The sequence below is a fragment of the Opisthocomus hoazin genome, chromosome W (assembly GCF_030867145.1).
Source record: "Opisthocomus hoazin isolate bOpiHoa1 chromosome W, bOpiHoa1.hap1, whole genome shotgun sequence".
NCBI classification, from domain to species: Eukaryota; Metazoa; Chordata; class Aves; order Opisthocomiformes; family Opisthocomidae; genus Opisthocomus; species Opisthocomus hoazin.
The window spans coordinates 44601457-44620459 of NC_134453.1; the positions used below are offsets into that span (position 1 = coordinate 44601457).

The 19003-nt window shown below is 42.3% G+C and overlaps 1 protein-coding gene across 3 annotated transcripts in view; it reads right to left on the bottom strand.

Annotated features, from left to right (window-relative positions):
* The window catches only part of LOC142358781 (regulator of G-protein signaling 7-binding protein-like), a 98354-nt gene that overhangs the window by 46477 nt on the left and 32874 nt on the right, over nt 1-19003 (bottom strand). For all 3 annotated transcript variants that reach the window (XM_075446744.1, XM_075446742.1, XM_075446743.1), the window contains one exon: nt 4349-4479. In XM_075446744.1, coding sequence (XP_075302859.1) covers nt 4349-4479 — 131 coding nt within the window. The remainder of the gene's footprint in view (nt 1-4348; nt 4480-19003) is intronic.

A 19003-nucleotide genomic window follows, 5' to 3' on the forward strand; every position in this document is an offset into this window, starting at 1 on the left:
CTGAAGGACAAAAGGGAGGTGAAAGAGTGGGGGAAAGTATAAGTATCCTCCGATCTTCCCCATAAATTGGGTGTGATTATTAATAAATTCCAAGAGATAGCACCCAAGGTACAGGCATGATATCAATGCCACATAAAAATAGCAGCTTAACTTTATGGCCAGTGATATTATCATAAGTCAATATTACACAGTACAACAAAATGATAATCCCGGTCATTTTCCCGGAGGTGACAAACAGCACCATAGGGAAGACATACAGCCAATAAGAATTTACATAACACAACGATGTGACCAAACAGAACAACATTGTACCCAGCGCCTATTTAACTAATACAATAAGTGCATGTAACAAATTATAACAAAGTTGTTTTAATGCACTCTGGTCAGCCCTGTCATTATCCCACACCTTCGTCCCCCATGTTAGGTACCGAAAAGGAGTGTCGTGGTTTAGCCCCAGGTGAACAACAAAGAACCATGTGGTCACTCTCTCACTTCCCTCCCCCCCTCCCCTTCCCCCCGGTGGGATAGGGAGGAGAATCAGAAGAAAAAGGCAAAACTCGAGGATTGGGATAAAGACAGTTTAACAGAAAGGCAAAGGGAGAAGAAAATAACAATAATACTGATGAAAACAATATACAGAGTGCAATTTTCTCACTGCCTGATGCTCAGCTCGCTCCCGAGCAGCAAATTACCCTCCCCTGGCCAGTTCCCCCATTTAAATACTGAGCATGATGTCACATGGTATCGAATATCCTGCTTGATTGGATAGTTTGGGTCAGCCCACCTGGCTTCTTGTGAAAATTAACCCTATCTGAGTCGAACCCAGGACAAGACCTTCATTTCAGTTCATTAGAGAACTTTTTCTTGTCTTTGCCTGGTGTATTCTACTGAGATATTGTATGGGAAAAAAGTAGTTACAATTAGCACAGATACAGTCCCAATCAGTGTGTGCCATCACAGAGTAATGAGGTTACTATGTATCATGTTCAGTTAACTATCTGCATTTCTACATTTTCCTTTCAGTAGATGGCTAATCAAACATGGAATTATTAGAGATGGATTTTCACTAAAGAAAAGACATCTCCTTTGTACTTAAATATACTCTGTGGGGTAGATGTCAGTTCTGAATCCAGTATCTAGTTTTATAAACATGGGCAGCTTTTTAACCATAAGATGCTCTTAATATTTATCTGTCATTTGCTATAAGCTGGAATTGCTGGATAAATAACAACAGGGATAGTAAGGGATCAGTTTAGTACTAAACCTGCCATATTGCTCCACCAAACACTTGCCCTCAAATATCTTACCCAAGAAATACCTCAGTATGGTCATTATGCTTTACGTAATCAGTTTCTGCTGACTTATCTGTTTCTTTCCTAGACTGAAAGTTTTCACACCAATACAGTTATCAACATGATCAGAATTGCTCTGCTTATTTTAAAGAACTCTTCAAGTTATACCAGTTACTCCTTTTGTTCATCAGCAGCTTATTACATGTGGGCCAACCTTTAAAAATGGCAAAACATACATACTGTGTGAGAAGGACAGTTGAGAACCAGTTTTCTATGACATAACAATGGTAGATTTAGCCCAAAAGACAATGTGGCTAAAGCAGCTGAAATACTGACATCATAGTGCTGGAAACACAGCAGCAGAGTCACCACCATCAGAGATCACCTTACACAATTCCTAGGAGCCCACCCAGGAATATTTGAGAGACTTGCTCATTAGTATGAAAAGTGAGGTGAACTTCCTTACTACCCTAAGTCATCTGTGTGTTCTCACACTTTCTTTGTCAGAGCAGGAGGAGCAAATGCTGTGTCTGTAGTATACTCTGAGACTTCAGAGCACTTGAATTTGTGTAAAGTAAATGGCAAGCACGGTGACTTGATTAGACAGCCCCTAAAATGGTTCATTCAACCTGAAGGTGCACAAGTCCATGGGGCCTGATGAGATGCATCCGTGGGTCCTGAGGGAACTGGCGGACGAAGTTGCCAAACCACTCTCCATCATATTTGAGAGGTCATGGTGGTCTGGGGAGGTCCCCACCGACTGGAGAAGGGGCAACATCACCCCCGTTTTTAAAAAGGGGAAAAAGGAAGACCCGGGGAACTACAGGCCAGTCAGCCTCACCTCTGTGCCTGGCAAGATGATGGAGCAGATCCTCCTCGAAACCATGCTAAGGCACGTGGATAACAAGGAGGTGATAGGGGACAGCCAACATGGCTTCACCAAGGGCAAATTGTGCCTGACCAACTTGGTAGCCTTCTATGATGGGGTTACAGTGTTGGTGGACAAAGGGCGGGCAAATGACATCATCTACCTGGACTTGTGCAAGGCATTCAACACTGTCCTGCATGATGTCCTTGTCTCTAAATTGGAAGGACATGGATTTGACAGATGGACCACTCGTTGGATGAGGAACTGGCTCGATGGATGCACAAAAAGAGTTGCAGTCAATGGCTCGATGTCCAGGTGGAGACCAGTGATGAGTGGTGTGCCTCAGGGGTCGGTACTGGGGCCAGTGCTGTTTAATATCTTTGTCAGCGACATGGACAGTGGGACTGAGTGCACCCTCAGCAAGTTTGCCGACAACACCAAGCTGTGTGGTGCGGTTGACACGCTGGAGGGAAGGGATGCCATCCAGAGGGACCTTGACAGGCTGGAGAGGTGGGCCTGCATGAACTTCATGAATTTCAACAAGGCCAAGTGCAAGGTCCTGCACATGGGTCGGGGCAATCCGAAACACAAGTACAGGCTGGGCAGAGAGTGGCTCGAGAGCAGCTCAGAGGAGAATGACTTGGGGGTACTGGTGGATGAGAAGCTCAACATGAGGTGACGATGTGCGGTTGCAGCCCAGAAGGCCAACCATATCCTGGGCTGCATCAAGAGAAGCATGGCCAGCAGGTCGAGGGAGGTGATTCTGCCCCTCATGAGAACCCACCTGGAGTCCTGCATCCATCTCTGGAGCCCCCAAGATAAGAAGGACATGGATGTGTTGGAGTGGGTCCAGAGGAGGGCCACAGAAATGATCCGAGGGCTGGAGTACCTCTCCTATGAGGACAGGCTGAGGGAGTTGGGGCTGTTCAGCCTGGAAAAGAGAAGGCTCCGGGGTGACCTTATAGCAGCCTTCCAGTACCTGAAGGGGGCCTACAGGAAGGATGGAGAGGGACTTTTTACAAGGGTGTATAGTGAAAGGACAAGGGGGGATGGCTGTAAACTAAAAGAGGGCAGATTTAGATTAGATATTAGGAAGAAATTCTTCACCATGAGGGTGGTGAGGCACTGGAACAGGTTGCCCAGAGAAGCTGTGGATGCCCCCTCCCTGGCAGTGTTCAAGGCCAGGTTGGATGGAGCTCTGAGCACCCTGGTCTAGTGGAAGATGTCCCTGCTCGTGGCAGGGGGGGTGGAACTAGATGATCTTTAAGGTCCCTTCCAACCCTTACCATTCTATGATTGTATGATTTTATGATTCAGGATATGCAAGTAATTTTTGAAAGCATAAATTCAAAATAATGGAACAAACCAAACTCTTATGCTGCAAAGGGAACGAAAAAAAGAAAACTTTCGGTTTAGTAACAGTTATTTAACAATGATGTATCAAACAGAAGATAGGGACTTTTAAAGGGATTTTAAATTGTTAGGCAGCCTCTGTTATAGGGCAAACTCCTTGTTACCTTCTATTTTAATTACTGTCCTACCAACATCCTCTGACTACTGAGCATGACTGGAATTAGTCCGGCTAGACAGATTCTCCTATAAAGAAAAACATGGACACAGGGCATCCTGGCTGTAACTCTTATAAAGCTCATAACAAAGCAAACACATGTTACTGTTGAAACCTGACCTGAAACAAAACACCATGATATGCATGAACTGAAATTTTTCAAAACCTTTCATTTTGCAGTAGTTACTCTAATAAAATGGCTAATATGGCTTGCTCACTGATCTGACTAATGACAGCTAAAACGTTTGGTTTGGGACCAGTCTTTTAAAAAAATTGTAAGCCTTCAAAACTACAAGGACATTAGTGACACATGCCTAATATGGCATACTTCTGTAAGAATGGTGGCACTTCAGGACATGGTTTAGTAGGTATGGTGGTGATAGGTTGATGGTTGGACTTGATGATCTTAGAGGTCTTTTCCAACCTTAATGATTCTATGATTCTATGATTCTATGATGATAATGAAATAGAAATACAACTTTTTTTTTCAGTAGCTGAAAAGCTTCAGCGGTATAGTTCTTTTTACAGTTTTATGCTTTGTCTTTCATGAATACCCACGCATGCTCTAAAAGACTGTTCTTTTTTTTAAATCAGCATCTGTGTATTTATGCAATTCAGTACCTTTCCAATGAAACTGCAGCGATCCTAGCAGACATATGGACTTAAGCATTTCTGTTGTGTACATTTCTAAGCAACATTGCAACTGGATGTATAATCTACAGATTTCAGGATGAATTTCACCATCTTCTGGGCTGCAATAACAGAGAAAAATTTTGGTTAAGAACGGGACTGGAAGGACCTGAGGGTCATCAAATCCACTTCCCTACTGTTTCAAGCAATCTAATCAGAAACACTAATCACTCTAATAAGAAACAAGTCAGTTGTAGTCTTTTGGTTCTATAGTTTCTGTCTGAATTTAATTCCCCCCCGTGTTTAAATTATTAGTCATGTGATACTGCACTGTGAGGAGAATGGAAGGTTCAAGAATTTTTTTAAAAAAGTAATAATAATTTTGAAAATAAAAATTGAAATCAAGAGTAATCCTACACCTCCAATTAATTGCTTAGGACACTAAGAAAATAATGTACCCGTATCCAAGAACCAATTCTCATGCCTGGCTGTAAAACTGGACATCAAATCTCACTTTTGTAGGCTGAGAATGCTGCATGGGAATAAACACACTATTTTATAAACTTAACTGTTTCTGTGAGTGCTGAAGAAGTGATTTACCCAGTCCTACATGAGAATTAGGTTTTCAATGCCCCTTCCAAAGCTACTTTCAATAGGCAGTAAGTGGCAAGATTGAAGAGTTAGGATTTCAGTCATTTCATGTTCAGACATTCTTGCTATTTGTTTGCTACATAATGATGTTAAATGGCAAGACAACCCCCAAAATTGGATTTTATAACAACTAGAGAAACTTGCTTTTCTGAATAACCTGAACCTAATGGCATTTCTGAATACTACTGCTAAGAAACAAGCAAACAAAAAAAATTTAAGCACGCTTTCAGATTTCTAGCCTATGAATAATATAAATGAAGCTTTCACAATAAAAGGTTGCTAGCATTCTTTACAGTGATTGAATTTCCTGTGGTTAAACTGGTACTTCAAATGACCCTCCTGTATATGAAATAAAATTAGACTTGTGGACTTCCTCACAGGCACCAAAGCAACTTACCTGATAAATTATTTGCAGCAACACTAGATTGGACTGCTATGCTCAGTTTCTTAATACTAATTTAGGCCAAACACTGCAAGACCTACAGCAGACAATGTCTATTTAAAATAGTAAAATAGGTTTTTTCTGACCTAAGGTAAGAGGTCAGTATTTATACCTAGATCCAGGGTCCAGTCAAAATATTGTCCATCTCTTTTGTCAAGAACAAAGCTTAAACACTATTTTAAGGAAAATCCTATCAGTTTGTGCTAATACAATTTTACTGAAGTTCATTTCAAATGAATACTGCGTACTAAAACCTGTTAATTCTTATATTTGAGATTCATCATTATTTCTAACAAAGGAGACCATATGTTGCCTAGAAAGCATGTACCTTCTGCCACTGATTTCAGTGACACCAAGGAAGAATATGCTCAGTCACATCCTGGGGTAAGAAAACAGACAGGGCCAGTATAAGACAGGCCCTGGTTTATTTCTGTATATGTGACTCAGTGGGCAGGAAAAGGGAGTAATCTCAAAGGAATATTTGATGCAAGGACTTGCCATAATCTGTCTCCAACGAGGGAGAAATTGTGTGGTTTTCCAAGCTCCTCAAGGGTTTCTGTCCCTCCAAGTGACATCAGAAATTAAATGGGACCATGAAGGTTTCACAGAATTGGCCAGAAACTTCCTAAAAGGAAAGAACAACCTTAGCACTTCCACAGCATATCAAGGAAGACTACTGGTGTTTGTACATGCCAATGAAAACTGCTAAGAATCACAGTAGTGATAAGCTGTACAGTCAAGAATGCTTAAACAAGCAAAAAATGCAGCCAAAGCAGAAAAAAGAGACAGTTGGGAAAGACTGAAGATTGAAAAGAAATCATGCTAGACTTAGTCAGAAGGGACAAAGGAAGATCGATCCCACCTGCCAATCCATTACAAAGTAGAACTCATCAGAAAGGCAGGAAATGACTGGAGTACAAATTGTAATTGCTGTGGTCTGTGTCACTTCAGGAGCAATACCATACACATGGTAATAAACCTGCCCATCCTAGGAGCTTTATTTCTTTTAGCTAGACTATTATATATTCATTTCTCTTAAGCCACATCTAGTTTCACTTTTAAAGTGAAGTCTGTATTTGTTGAAAAATTATACCATATAAGGTCTTTCCTGCATCTTAGCGTAAATATAGAATAAAGCTATGGTGGCAGAACAAAAAGGGTTCTCTCCCCAATACCTTAAAGATGTCTTTTCAGGCACTTGCTATAATATTTGTTCTTATTCTCAGCGATTTCAACTCTGAAAATATTTGATAGCCTTCAGTCCCTGAATACTTTTCCTGAAAAATTATCTACCTGACACAAATTTTTTGTTTATTCAGTCAAATCCTTAACTGCATATGAAAACACATATTTGATGGAAATGGGTCAAATCTCACATTCTTTTCAAAGGATATGAACGTAAGTACTTTTAGTGACTGCATAAGCAGCAGTATAAAAGAATAAAGAACTCTAATTCTGAAACACTGAAAATTATTCTTAGAAGACACACAGCGGTACAACACACATACACGCACACAAAAATATTTTGGGATAAACTAAATTTGAATTTTTAAAGACTGTACCTAATTGCAGACTCCTCAGATACTTAGAGGTTCTACTTTGCATATTGCAATATTTTATACTTTTTAATCTTGTCTTAAGTATGTAGTACTTTTTATCTTGCTTTAATCCATAGTATCTAGTACTGGTTTAACAAGAGTTAAATCTTAACATTCTCTACAGTTGTGTTTGCTGTTTATTTCATTTTTAATCAATCTGTTATATGAATTACAGCTGTTTGATCTGTGATCACTTAGCTGATTAGAAATTGACTGTTGTCTCTGCATAAACAATAAACATAAATTTAACAGGATTTCTTTTCAAATTGGCAGATGGCAAGAAGGGTTTTTAATGTAATCATATTGGTATTAACCAAAGAAGATAAAACACATATAGCTCAGATTTAAATTTATTTTGTTTTAATATAAATCATGAGCAATTCTTCAGAAGTAGACTGTTATTTCTAAATCTTACCAGCATATTCAAGGGATTACAAAAAAATTTAGGTGTAGAATTCCATTTACTTTCCATATTTAGCATCCAGCTCCAAATTTTAGCTCTTCAAAATCATTGCTCATTTCATGTAATACCTAAGTCCTTGAGCCCCACCAATATACACACAAGCACATTCAGTTTCTGCTTGAGTTTCCTAGATGCCTAAACTTTTCTTTCTGAGCAGGATTTCCTTTGTCCTTAAGACATGCAGTTACACAACTAGCAATGGATAAATGAGTCATTCATTTCCCTATTCCACCTGCAGGGCATTGCCCCATTAATGTTCATGTGCAAAATGGAACCTGCACAAAATAAAGCCACCACAGATGGCAACAACGACCTTTTTCTGCTCAGTGATGAGAGCACTCTCTGACAGGGAGTAAAGCTGAATCTGTCTGTTTCTTCTGAAAGCTAGGATTCTTTAACCACAAGACTATCACTAACAGGAGTATGAAACTTACATCATGAGAACATAAGTTCTTTGAGGCAGATTTAGATAAAAATGGATTATTGTTGTCCTATTTTTCTTTACATTATTTAAAATGTTAGAAATCCTTAGATTTTTTAGGAGTCATGGTCATTACGGGAACTGTATTTACGATGTTGAATGTATTTCTTCTTTTCTAGCTGTCACTGACAAAAAGATTGAGGGTCTACACACAGGTGTAAGAAAACAGTGTGTTCCTCCTACAGATATTTAATTTCTAAGAATCAAAAATGGTTAAAACTTTTCTTGTCTTACTGACAGAATTTTTAACTGTGCAGACTAAGAAAGCAGCAATTATATACAAGAAGATTGGCTAATAAACCAATTTGAATTTATCAGTGGCTTTCTGTTCACAGATGACCTGGAAGAATAATTGAGAAACACAGTAACAGATATTTTAATTGACTTTACTGTTGTAAATCTAAAATATTTTTCTTGAAAACTCATATTTCTAAATAGCGCGAGAATAAGAACTAGAGGCATCTCTGATATATGCATGTTCTGACCCATTCTTGGTTTTTTTCAAGAATATGGAGCATCTGTAATTGTACTGTGGGCAAAATTCTTCTCTCATTTGCAAATCCAGAGTAACAGCAGTGACATCCAAGAAAAATATTTTTAATTATCCAAAGCTTGTCCAATGAGAATTATTTCCAGGCCACTACCCACACCAATTATCTCAAACTGTTTACTTAGTGTTTAATTGCAAAAATAACTACAAGAATTCCATTAGCTTAGGCTGTGGTTTAGCCTGGTTGGATGCCAGGTGCCCACCAAAGCTGCTCTATCACTCCCCTGCTCAACTGGACAGGAGAGAAAAAAATATGACAAAAGGATTGTGGGCTGAGATAAAGACAGGGAGACACCACAGAATCATAGAAAGCTTTGGGTTGGAAGAGACCTTTAAAGGTCATCTAGGTCCAACCCCACTGCAGTGAGCAGGGACATCTTCAAATAGATCAGGTTGCTCAGAGCCCCATACAACCTGGCCTTGAATGTTTCCAGGGATGGGGCCTCCACTACCTCTCTGGGCAAACTGTTCCAGTATTTCACCACCCTTACGGTAAAAAATTTCTTCCTTACATCTAGTCTAAATCTACCCTCTCAGTTTAAAACCATTACTCCTTCTCCTGTCACAACAGGCCCTGCTGAAATTATTTTCCCCATCTTTCCTATAGGCCCTCTTCAGGTACTGAAAGTCCACATTAAGGTCTGCCCGCAGCCTTCTCTTTTTCCAGGCTGAACAACCCCAACTCTCTCAGCCTGTCCTCATAGGAGCAGTGCTTTAGCCCTCGGATCATCTTTGTCACCCTCCTCTGGACCTGCTCCAACACCTCCATGTCCTCCTTGTCCTGGGGGCTCAAGAGCTGGATGCAGTACTCCAGGTGGAGCCTCAACAGAGCAGAGTAGAGGGGCAGAACCAGCTCCCTCGACCTGCTGGTCATGCTTCTCTTGATGCAGCCCAGGATACGGTTGGCCTTCTGGGCTGCAAGTGCACATTAGTGGCTCATGTCCAGGTTTAAACAGCACTGGTCCAAGTACGGACCCCTGAGGGACACCACTTATCACTGGTGTCCATTTGGACATCGAGCTGTTGACCACTGGGCTCTGGCGGAGACCTTCCAACCAATTCCTTAGGCACCGAACAGTCCACCCATCAAAACCATATTCCTCCAATTCGGCCTTCGCACAGCTTCTAGGAGGACCTGTTCCATGATCTCCCCAGGCACAGAGGTGAGGCGCACAGGTCGATAGTTCCCAGGATCCGCCTTTCTAGCCTTTTCAAAAATGAGTATGTTTCCCTTCCTCCAGTCACCAGGGACTTCACCTGACTGCCATGACCTTTGAAATATCATGTAGAGTGGCTTGGCAATGACATCAGCCAATTCCTTCAGGACTCTGGGATGCATCTCATCAGGTCCCATAGACTTATGTGAGTTCAGGTTCCTCAGGTAGTCCCGAACCTGGTCTTCCCTTACAGTGGGAGCGGCTTCACAGAATCACAGAATCACAGAATGGTAAGGGTTGAAAGGGACCTCTGTGGGTCATCTACTCCAACCCCCCTGACAAAGCAGGGTCGCCTACAACAGGCTGCACAGGACCTTGTCCAGGCGGGTCTTGAATATCTCCAGAGAAGGAGACTCCGCAACCTCCCTGGGCAGCCTGTTCCAGTGCTCCATCACTGTCAGAGTGAAGAAGTTCTTCCTCATGTTCAGATGGAACTTCCTAAAGAGGGCTTTTCCGCTCTGGTCCCCATCTTGCAGTCCATCAACTGGGGAGGGGCGAGGAGAGAGGTTGCCAGTGAAGACTGAGGCAAAAAGTTGTTGAGTACCTCAGCCTTCTCCTCGTCTGTTGATATGAGGTTGCCATTCTTGTTCATTCGGGGGGAGGTATGCTTTCTTTAACCTTCCTTTTCTGGCTGACATACCTGTAGAAGCCCTTCTTGTTATTCTTTGTGTCCTTTGCCAAATTCAGCTCCAGCTGCGCCTTGGCCCTCCTGACCCCATCCCTACACAACTGGGCAGCATCCCTGTACTCTTCCCAAGATTTCCGTCCCTGCTTCCACTGCCTGTGCAGTTCCCTCTTGCCCTTTATTTTGACCAGCAGGTCTCGACTCAGCCATGTTGGTCTCCTGCCTTCCTTGCCTGATTTCTTACACCTGGGGACTGAGAGCTCTTGCACTCTATGGACAGCGTCCTTAAGGATCTGCCAGCTCTGTTCTGCCCCCCTGTCCCTGAGGACCATTTCCCAGGGGGTCCTTCTGACTAACTCCTTGAAGAGCTGGAAGTTGGCTTTCCTAAAATTTAGGGTCCTCACTATACTCCTCACCTTTCCCATATCCCTCAGAAGTGTGAACTCCACCAGTGCGTGATCACTGCAGCCCAGGATGCCTCCAGTCTTGATGTCACTGATGAGCTCCCTTGCATTGGTGACCATCAGGTCCAGCATTGCATCCCCTCGGGTAGGGGTGTCAGTTACCTGGCTTAAAAAGTTGTCCTCAATGCATTCTGGGAATGTCCTGGATTGCCTACAGCTCGCTGTGCTACTTTTCCAGCAGATGTCGGGGTGGTTGAAGTCCCCGAGCAGGACGAGAGACTGCAAGCGTGAAGCCTCCTGGAGCTGGAGGAAGAAGGCTTCGTCAGTAGGCTCCCCTTGATCAGACAGCCTGTGGTAGACACCCACGACCAGGTTCCCTTTGTTGCCTCTGTCTCTGATTCTTACCCATAAGCTTTTGACCTGCTCGCGGCTATTCTTCAAGGACAGCTCTTCACACTGTATTGATTTCTTGATGTAGAGGGCAACACCTCCACCACTCTTTCCCCACCTCTCCCTTCTGAACAGCCTGTAGCCGTCAACAGCTGCATTCCAATCATGGGATTCTTCCCACCAAGTTTCGGTAAGAGCAATCAGGTCATAGCTTTCTAGCAGCATGGTAGCTTCCAACTCTTCCTGTTTGTTGCCCATGCTGAGTGCGTTCGTGTAGAGGCACTTCATCTGGGCTGTTGTCCATGTCACCTTCATAGAGGAACACCCCTTGTTTCCCTTGGGACGTGTCACGTTAAAAGGGGTAAAGGAGTCTGACAAGCGGCAAGGGGAAAGCCCTCCCATTGAGTCACGAGGTTCGGAGTGGACCCCTTTGCTTTCTAAACTTATCAGATTCAACGTTTGCTTGTCAGAGCCCTCCCAGGGACTTTCACTGAAACAGTTTCGCAAAGTTGAAACAATAGGTAATTTATTCAAGCGACAGGTATCACAGATTCGGGATTGCCATTGATAAATGCGCTGTCTACAAAAGTTGAGCTCGAAGTAATAGTTTAGCGCTTTAGTTAACAATGTGTTCCCGGGGATACGTCTAACAAAGTCAGAGGCGCGACTCTTACCAAAAAGGCATCCCTTCTTGGGGAGGGGGGGAAGAGAGGTTTAGGCCCTTCAACCCGTCCGTCAGGTAAGGTTTTCGCTTGTCTCCTCTTCCAAAGAGGGTTTTCAAGTACCAATTTTTATACTTTCGAAAATCTTTCGGCAAGGTGGGACTAAGTCATTTATTATGTATTGATTGGCTCTTGGCATGGAATGTCGTGTCGTCAGAAGCGGGACTCAGCAGTTTGACACGCCTTAGGAATGGGGATCTTGGTATGTGCTCAGGGGGTCATCTGTTTTTTATCTGAAGCAACATCTGGCTGCGTGGCCTTTGTCGCACATCAACGGTCACTTGATTTACAGTGGTGGGCCAACACCCCTTACTTCTGTCTGATAAGCGCAAGTCCATTGCTCCCTTTGTTAACTCTTTGGCTCTTGACACACGAGTCCGAGCACCTCTTCCTCTTGCATTGACACGTCCAGCAAGGCCGTTGACCCACAGGATGTTTCACAGAAGCTTCCTTGTTGGCTCCTACTACCTCAGGAGCTTCCAGCTCATCTCCGCAAGGCTTTGACTGTGCTGCAATGTCCCCAGCACGCCTCTGGGCAACAGGCTGAGAGCCTGTACTAGCACCCTGTCCCTCCAAGCATTGTGTATCACCCCTATTTTACTCACATTCAAGAAGTTTTACCAAGTGGTGGTAATCAGTTTGTCCTCTAGTGGAATAGTTTGGATAATCCTCTGGTAATTTACTTCTTGCCCACACTTGAGTTAATTCAGTCAGTAAAATTCACTTCTGAGGGAACAAATCTAGCAAATTCCAGTCTGTGATTCTGATTGTTTCAAAAAAACATTTTCTGAATAGCACCTGCAACTACTGGATACGCTGCACAGTACACGTACAGCTCTTAAAAGCAGTGTTTGATACTTGTTCTCCTGATAACATAAAGTCAGGGATGTGGAAGAATCATAGTATTAATTAATTAGTAATTAAAGGCAAGGTTACTGCATTTGCAGTAATTATCTCATTTCATAGAATCGTAGAATACCAGGCTGGAAGGGACCTTATGGATCATCTGGTCCAACCTTTCCTAGCAATAGCACAGTCTAGACAAGATGGCCCAGCACCCTGTTCAGTTGAATCTTAAAGTTGTCCAATGTTGAGGAATCCACCACTTCCCTGGGAAGATTGTTCCAATGGCTGATTGTTCTCATTGTGAAAAAATTTCCTTTTGTGTCCAATCGGAATCTCCCCAGGAGTAACTTGTACCCATTACCCCTCGTCTTTTCCATGTGACTCCTTGTAAAAATGGAGTCTCCATCTTCTTTGTAGCCACCATTTAAATACTGGAACATGGTGCTAAGGTCTCCCCTAAGCCTTCTTTTCTCAAGGCTGAACCCAGTTGTCTCAGCCTTTCCTTATATGGCAGGCTTTCCAGTCCTTTGATCATCTTTGTGGCCCTTCTCTGGACCCTCTCCAGCCTGTCCACATCTTTTTTGCATAGCGGGGACCAAAATTGAACACAGTATTCCAGGTGTGGCCTGACAAGCGTTGAGTAGCGTGGGGTAATGACTTCTTTGTCTCTGCTGGTGATGCCCTTGTTGATGCAACCCAGCATCCTGTTGGCTTTCTTTGCCACAGCAGCACACTGTTCACTCATATCGAGCTTGTTGTGCACCAGGACCCCCAGGTCCCTTTCCACAGAGCTGCTCTCCAGGCAGGTACATCCCAGCCTATGTTGCACTCCTGGATTATGCTTTCCCAGGTGAAAGACCTTACACTTGTCTTTGTTGAACTTCATAAGGTTCTTGTTAGCCCACTCTTCCAGCCTATCCAGGTCTTCCTGCAGAGTGACTCTCCCTTCCAAAGTGTCTGCTTCCCCACTCAGTTTGGTATCATCAGCAAGCTTCATCAGGGTACACTTGATCCCATCATCCAGATCACTTATGAATATATTAAACAGTGTTGGGCCCAATATCGAACCCCAGGGGATCCCACTTGTGACAGGTTGCCAGTTTGAAAAGGAGCTATTGAACACCACCCTCTGGGTGTGGCCTGTCAGCCAGTTCCCCACCCTCCACACGGACCACTTGTCTAGACCGTAACACATCAGTTTCTCTAGAAGGCGGCTGTGGGAAACCATATCGAAAGCCTTGGAGAAATCCAGGTAGACAATGTCCAACGCTTGCCCCACATCAACCGAGCAGGTTACTTTGTTGTAGAAGGCGATCAGGTTTGTCAAGTACGATTTGCCTTTGGTGAATCTGTGCTGGCTTTTCCCAATCATGTGCTTCATTTGACTTGTGATAGCCCCCAGGAGCATTCGTTCCATAACTTTCCCAGGGACTGAAGTAAGACTGATGGGTCTATAATTTCCCGGATCCTCCTTTAAGCCCTTCTTGTAGATGGGGGTGACATTAGCCTTCTTCCAGTTTTCTGGGATGTCCCCCCAATCTCTACAACTTCTCAAAGATTATGGCCTCACAACGACATCGGCCAGCTCTCTCAACACCCTCAGGTGGATATTGTCAGGGCCCATCTATTTGTAGGGGTCAAGCTCTTGTAATAGTTCACATACCAACTCTTCCTTCACTGACAGTGGGTCTGTATTTGCATCAACCTGGATTTTTGTTCCCAAGGCTTGGGAACCAACAGCGCTGGTAAAGACAGAGGTGAAGAAAGTGTTGAGAACCTCTGCCTTTTCAGTGTGTAATCGACGGCCTTGCTGGACTTGTCAAATGCAAGACGAAAGACAAACTCGGACTGAGGTGTCTCTCCACTGAGGTGTCAAGAGCCGAAGAGATAACCAAGGAAGTAATTAACTGGTGCTTATCTTATCAGACAAAAGTAAGGGGGGATAGCCCATCACTGTAAACCAAGTGATCTGTGCGGCGCCGCGGAGGCTGTGCAGCCAGAGATTGCTTCAGAGATTGCTTTGGATAAAGCACAGATGGCCCCCAGAATCACATACCAAGATGCCCGCTCCGAAGGCGTGTCACACTGCTGAGTCCCGCTTCTGACGACACGACATTCCATGCCAAGAGCCAATCGATACACAATAATTGACTTAGTCCCACCTCGCAAAAAGATTTTCCAAAAATATAAAAATTGGCACTTGAAAACTCTCTTTGGGAGGAGGAGCCAAGCGAGAACTTCACCTGACGGACGGGTCGATGGGCCTGAACCTCTCTTCCCCCCCCCAAGAAGGGACGCCTTTTTGGTAAGAGTCGCGCCTCTGACTTTGTCAGACGTATCCCCGGGAACACATTGTTAACTAAAGCGCTAAATTATTACTTTGAGCTCAACTTTTGTAGACAGTGCATTTATCAACGGCAATTCAGAATCTGTGATACCTGTCGCTTGAATAGATTACCTATTGCTTCAACTTTGCGAAACTGTTTCAGTGAAAGTCCTTGGAAGGGCTCTGGCAGGCAAGTTGACTCTGGTAAGTGGCTACACACTTAACCCTTTAGACATAAACCGTTGACCAAGTCTGGGACTAGGACTAGATCCAGCCGCACCTAGACTCTCCTCTGAGAGAGAGTTTAGAAAGCAAAGGGGTCTGCTCTGAACCTGGTGACTCAAGGGAAGGGCTCTCCTTTTGCCGCTTATCAGACTCCCCTTACCCCTCCCTTTAAAGAGACACAGTGTTGTTGGTGACTAATTCACCTCTCCTGTGTAATAGCAGGCCAATATTTTCCTTCTGTTTCTGCTTGTTGTTTACATACCTGAAGAACCCTTTCTTGTAGTTTTTTACATCCCTGGCCATTTTCAATTTGAGCTGAACTTTTGCTTTTCTAACTGCATCTCTGCATGCCCTGGCAATGCCTTTGTAGTTTTTAGCGGGTATTTGTCCACTTTTCCATCTCTGGTATGCTTATCTTTCAGTTTTGAGCAGACTCAAAAGCTCGCAGTTAAGCCAAGGGGGTCTCTTGCTCTGTCTGCTTCCCTTACCTTTGAAGGGGATGAACTGTTTTTATGCTTCCAGGAGAGTGTTCTTAAAAAACTCCCAGGACTCACTCACACCTTTATCCTCCATGGAAGCTTCCCACGGAATCCCTTCCAGCTGAGCTCTGAGCGAGCTGAAGTTTGCTCTTCTAAAATCTAAATCTAGTCTTTTTTTATCCAGCCCAGATAATTTCACTGTTCCACCATGTTTACATTTTCCTTGGATCACAGAAAGAATGAGAACAGATGTATTACTAACCAACCTCACTGTCACTCTGATGTCCTTTTAGACTGATATGGAACACTATTTTGTGTGAGCATGAAAAAAGGTTTAAAACTATTACAAACGCATTTTTTGTGGAAGAGAAATATCCAATTAATAAGGAAAGTAGCGCACATTATGAGGTGTGGGTAGCCTTCACAACATTAATGAGGCTGTAACAAACTTAGTGTGATAAGGGAAATGCAACATGAATAGGTAAATGAAGTTAGGGGCTTTAGACTTGTGTGCTGCGAGGCAAAATGCTGAAGGCAGCATGTATGTTGGCAAGCTCACCACAGGCTGGAGAAGGAGTGGAACTGGAAACCTCACATTGTTGTCCCAAAAGTGGGATCGTTTACCCGGTGTGCAGTATGCCAATATACACGTAGAGCAGAGGTATTGTAACCAGGGTGATAAAATCAGTTGACCATAAACATGAACAGTGCTGCTATGTTCCTGGTACAGCCCTACCCATCTGGACATTAGGTCTAGGAACAGAGGGTCTAGTCTCTAAGTAACCATTAATGTTAAACAATAGTAGTGAAGGGGATTTTTAATAGAAATAGCATTATAGTACCTATCTATTGTGTAAATTAACTGAAGCAGAGAGTCTTGCATCTCCATACAAAGGGGTTAGTTTTTGATAGAGGCTAGAAGTCGCCTAGAACCGGTCAAGACGACCCCACTGTGTGGATGGGAGCCAGAAGAGAACTGAGTTTGCGCAGAAACTGTGATGAAGAGGATAAGCCTTCATCTTGAACCCCTGATGACCACCACTAGGAGGCACTGCGCAAGCGCAGCTGGGAGGAGTCTATGGAAATGACTTCTTGGAACTGATTTTAATATGAAACGGATAAGTTATGTAACCTAATGAATACGTATATTTTTGATCTATATAAACTGCACGGAAAAAGTATGAGGTATGCACGTTCGGTGGAATTATCCCCCGTGCATCCAGCGCTGCAATAAAGAATGCCTGCCTTTTAACACTACATTGGTGTTACGAGGTTTTATTCCCGGATTTTCGGTGACAGTATTGTCTTTATTGCATATTTGCGCAGATATGGGTGCTAGGTAATAATTCCACAAAGTTAGCACACTGCTTAGCAGAGTCACAAGGACTATATGCTCTTACAAAAACAAAGAAATTACTTGTTACATTCTGATTGGTTCATCACGTTACACGCTTATGTTAGAAATATACTACTTCTTTATTTAACTTTGCATGCTCACATGCTGGGGGGGTGCAGTCTTTTGGTTCTGAATTGAGTCGGTGGTCGCGATCTCCCCCTGCCACCTTTATCGTTTTCCTAGCTACCCTAGATCTTTGTTAACTTCATGCTTCTTTGGCAGTCGTCCAGCTTTTGTGCCTTCTGGGCTGGATGTTCCCCTTTTATCAGTCTGTTAGCTTTTCTTCAAGGGTGTAATTGTTAGTAAGGCATGCATTGTTTATACAAAGCAGTCAGGCCTAAATTAAACAAGGTCACTATGACCTAAGCATTTCATTTTCTCAAGATCTGTTTAGAAGAAAACATTGTAGTTGGATGACTTTTCTACTTATGGTCAAAAAAAACCAGCAAGTCTTTTGTTACCTTTAAAGGTGAATGGTCAAGTGATAAAGAAATAAAAGATGTGTTTAAGATACAAAAGTAGAGGCAGGTTTATTAGGCTGTTGCACCTGAGCAGTAATCAGAGGGGCCTCTTGACCTCAGTATCTAAGGGGATTACGTATATCTCCTCTGCAGTACTCGTCACATTTTTCATTCTAGCAGAAGAACCATAATCTCTGAGGTAGGTCTTGTATCCAGATCCTTTTTGTGGTTATTTTTATAGGTGCTATGTGTTTCTAAACTGCAGTGTTTCTGATACTAAATTAAAAGACAACCTGCAGGGTAATATTTCTGGACTGTGATTTTCCACTGCTTATCAAGCGAATTTTTCATTAGTTTTCATGGGAAGTACATATATGGGGTGTAAGGTGGAATTTGATGAATTAATTTTCATTTCTGATTTACCAAATGTTTATTTTCCATTAGCTGATATCTAAAATAAAGTCTTCATTGTATGCTTAGATAATTATTGTAGATCATAATATTTTAGATCTATTGATGCTGCTCATAAAAAAAGATACTTTTCCTTAGAGTTATGCATAGAATTTGTCAAAAAAAAAACTTTTATGAAAAGGTATATCAAACCCTTTATATAACTTAGCCATTCTTTTAACCATAGATAGTACACCAATATGTATTTTTTAAATATTGTTGATAGCAGTAGTAAAATACTGCTCTGTTGTAAATGTGTGACTAAAATTTTTAAGTTAAATTCAGAATTACACCAGAAACTTTGTTCAGTTTTAGCAGTCTGAAGTTTCACTAATTTCTGTGAAACTATGATGGGAATTCAGGCAAACCTGAAGGCGTGTTTCAGTTCTAAACAACATTTTGGCAGTGCAATAAAACAATCTGTCAACTATTTTGGAAAAAGATCAAAATTTTTTAATGGAGTTTTCACTCTTTACCTTTTCATGTTAAGGAGGGACATTTTAACCATATTTTTTCTTTTATTTTAAAATGATTATCCGAAGTGTTGCATTCACCTTTCTTACTTATACCAGGTAGTATATGGTTGCTATAAGAGCTCCCTTTGTGGGTTTTATTTTAAATATCAGCTTAGGAAAATATAAAGAAAGTAAATTCCACCTCCTATCAGTGCTTCATAAACATATTAATTTGAACAACATTACCTGATTTTTAAAAAGCAGGATTTTATGGAAAGAAAACCATCAGTTTTACCAATGGTTAAAGTATGAAAAAAATATAATAATGTTACAGATTTATTTAAATTGTATTTACAAAAATTTATACTTTTACTTTTAATAGCAGCCTGATAAACTGTGTGACTTAAGCTACTGTTATATAAAGAAAGAAATCAGCATTTTCTCTTTTTTAACTACTTTTAATAC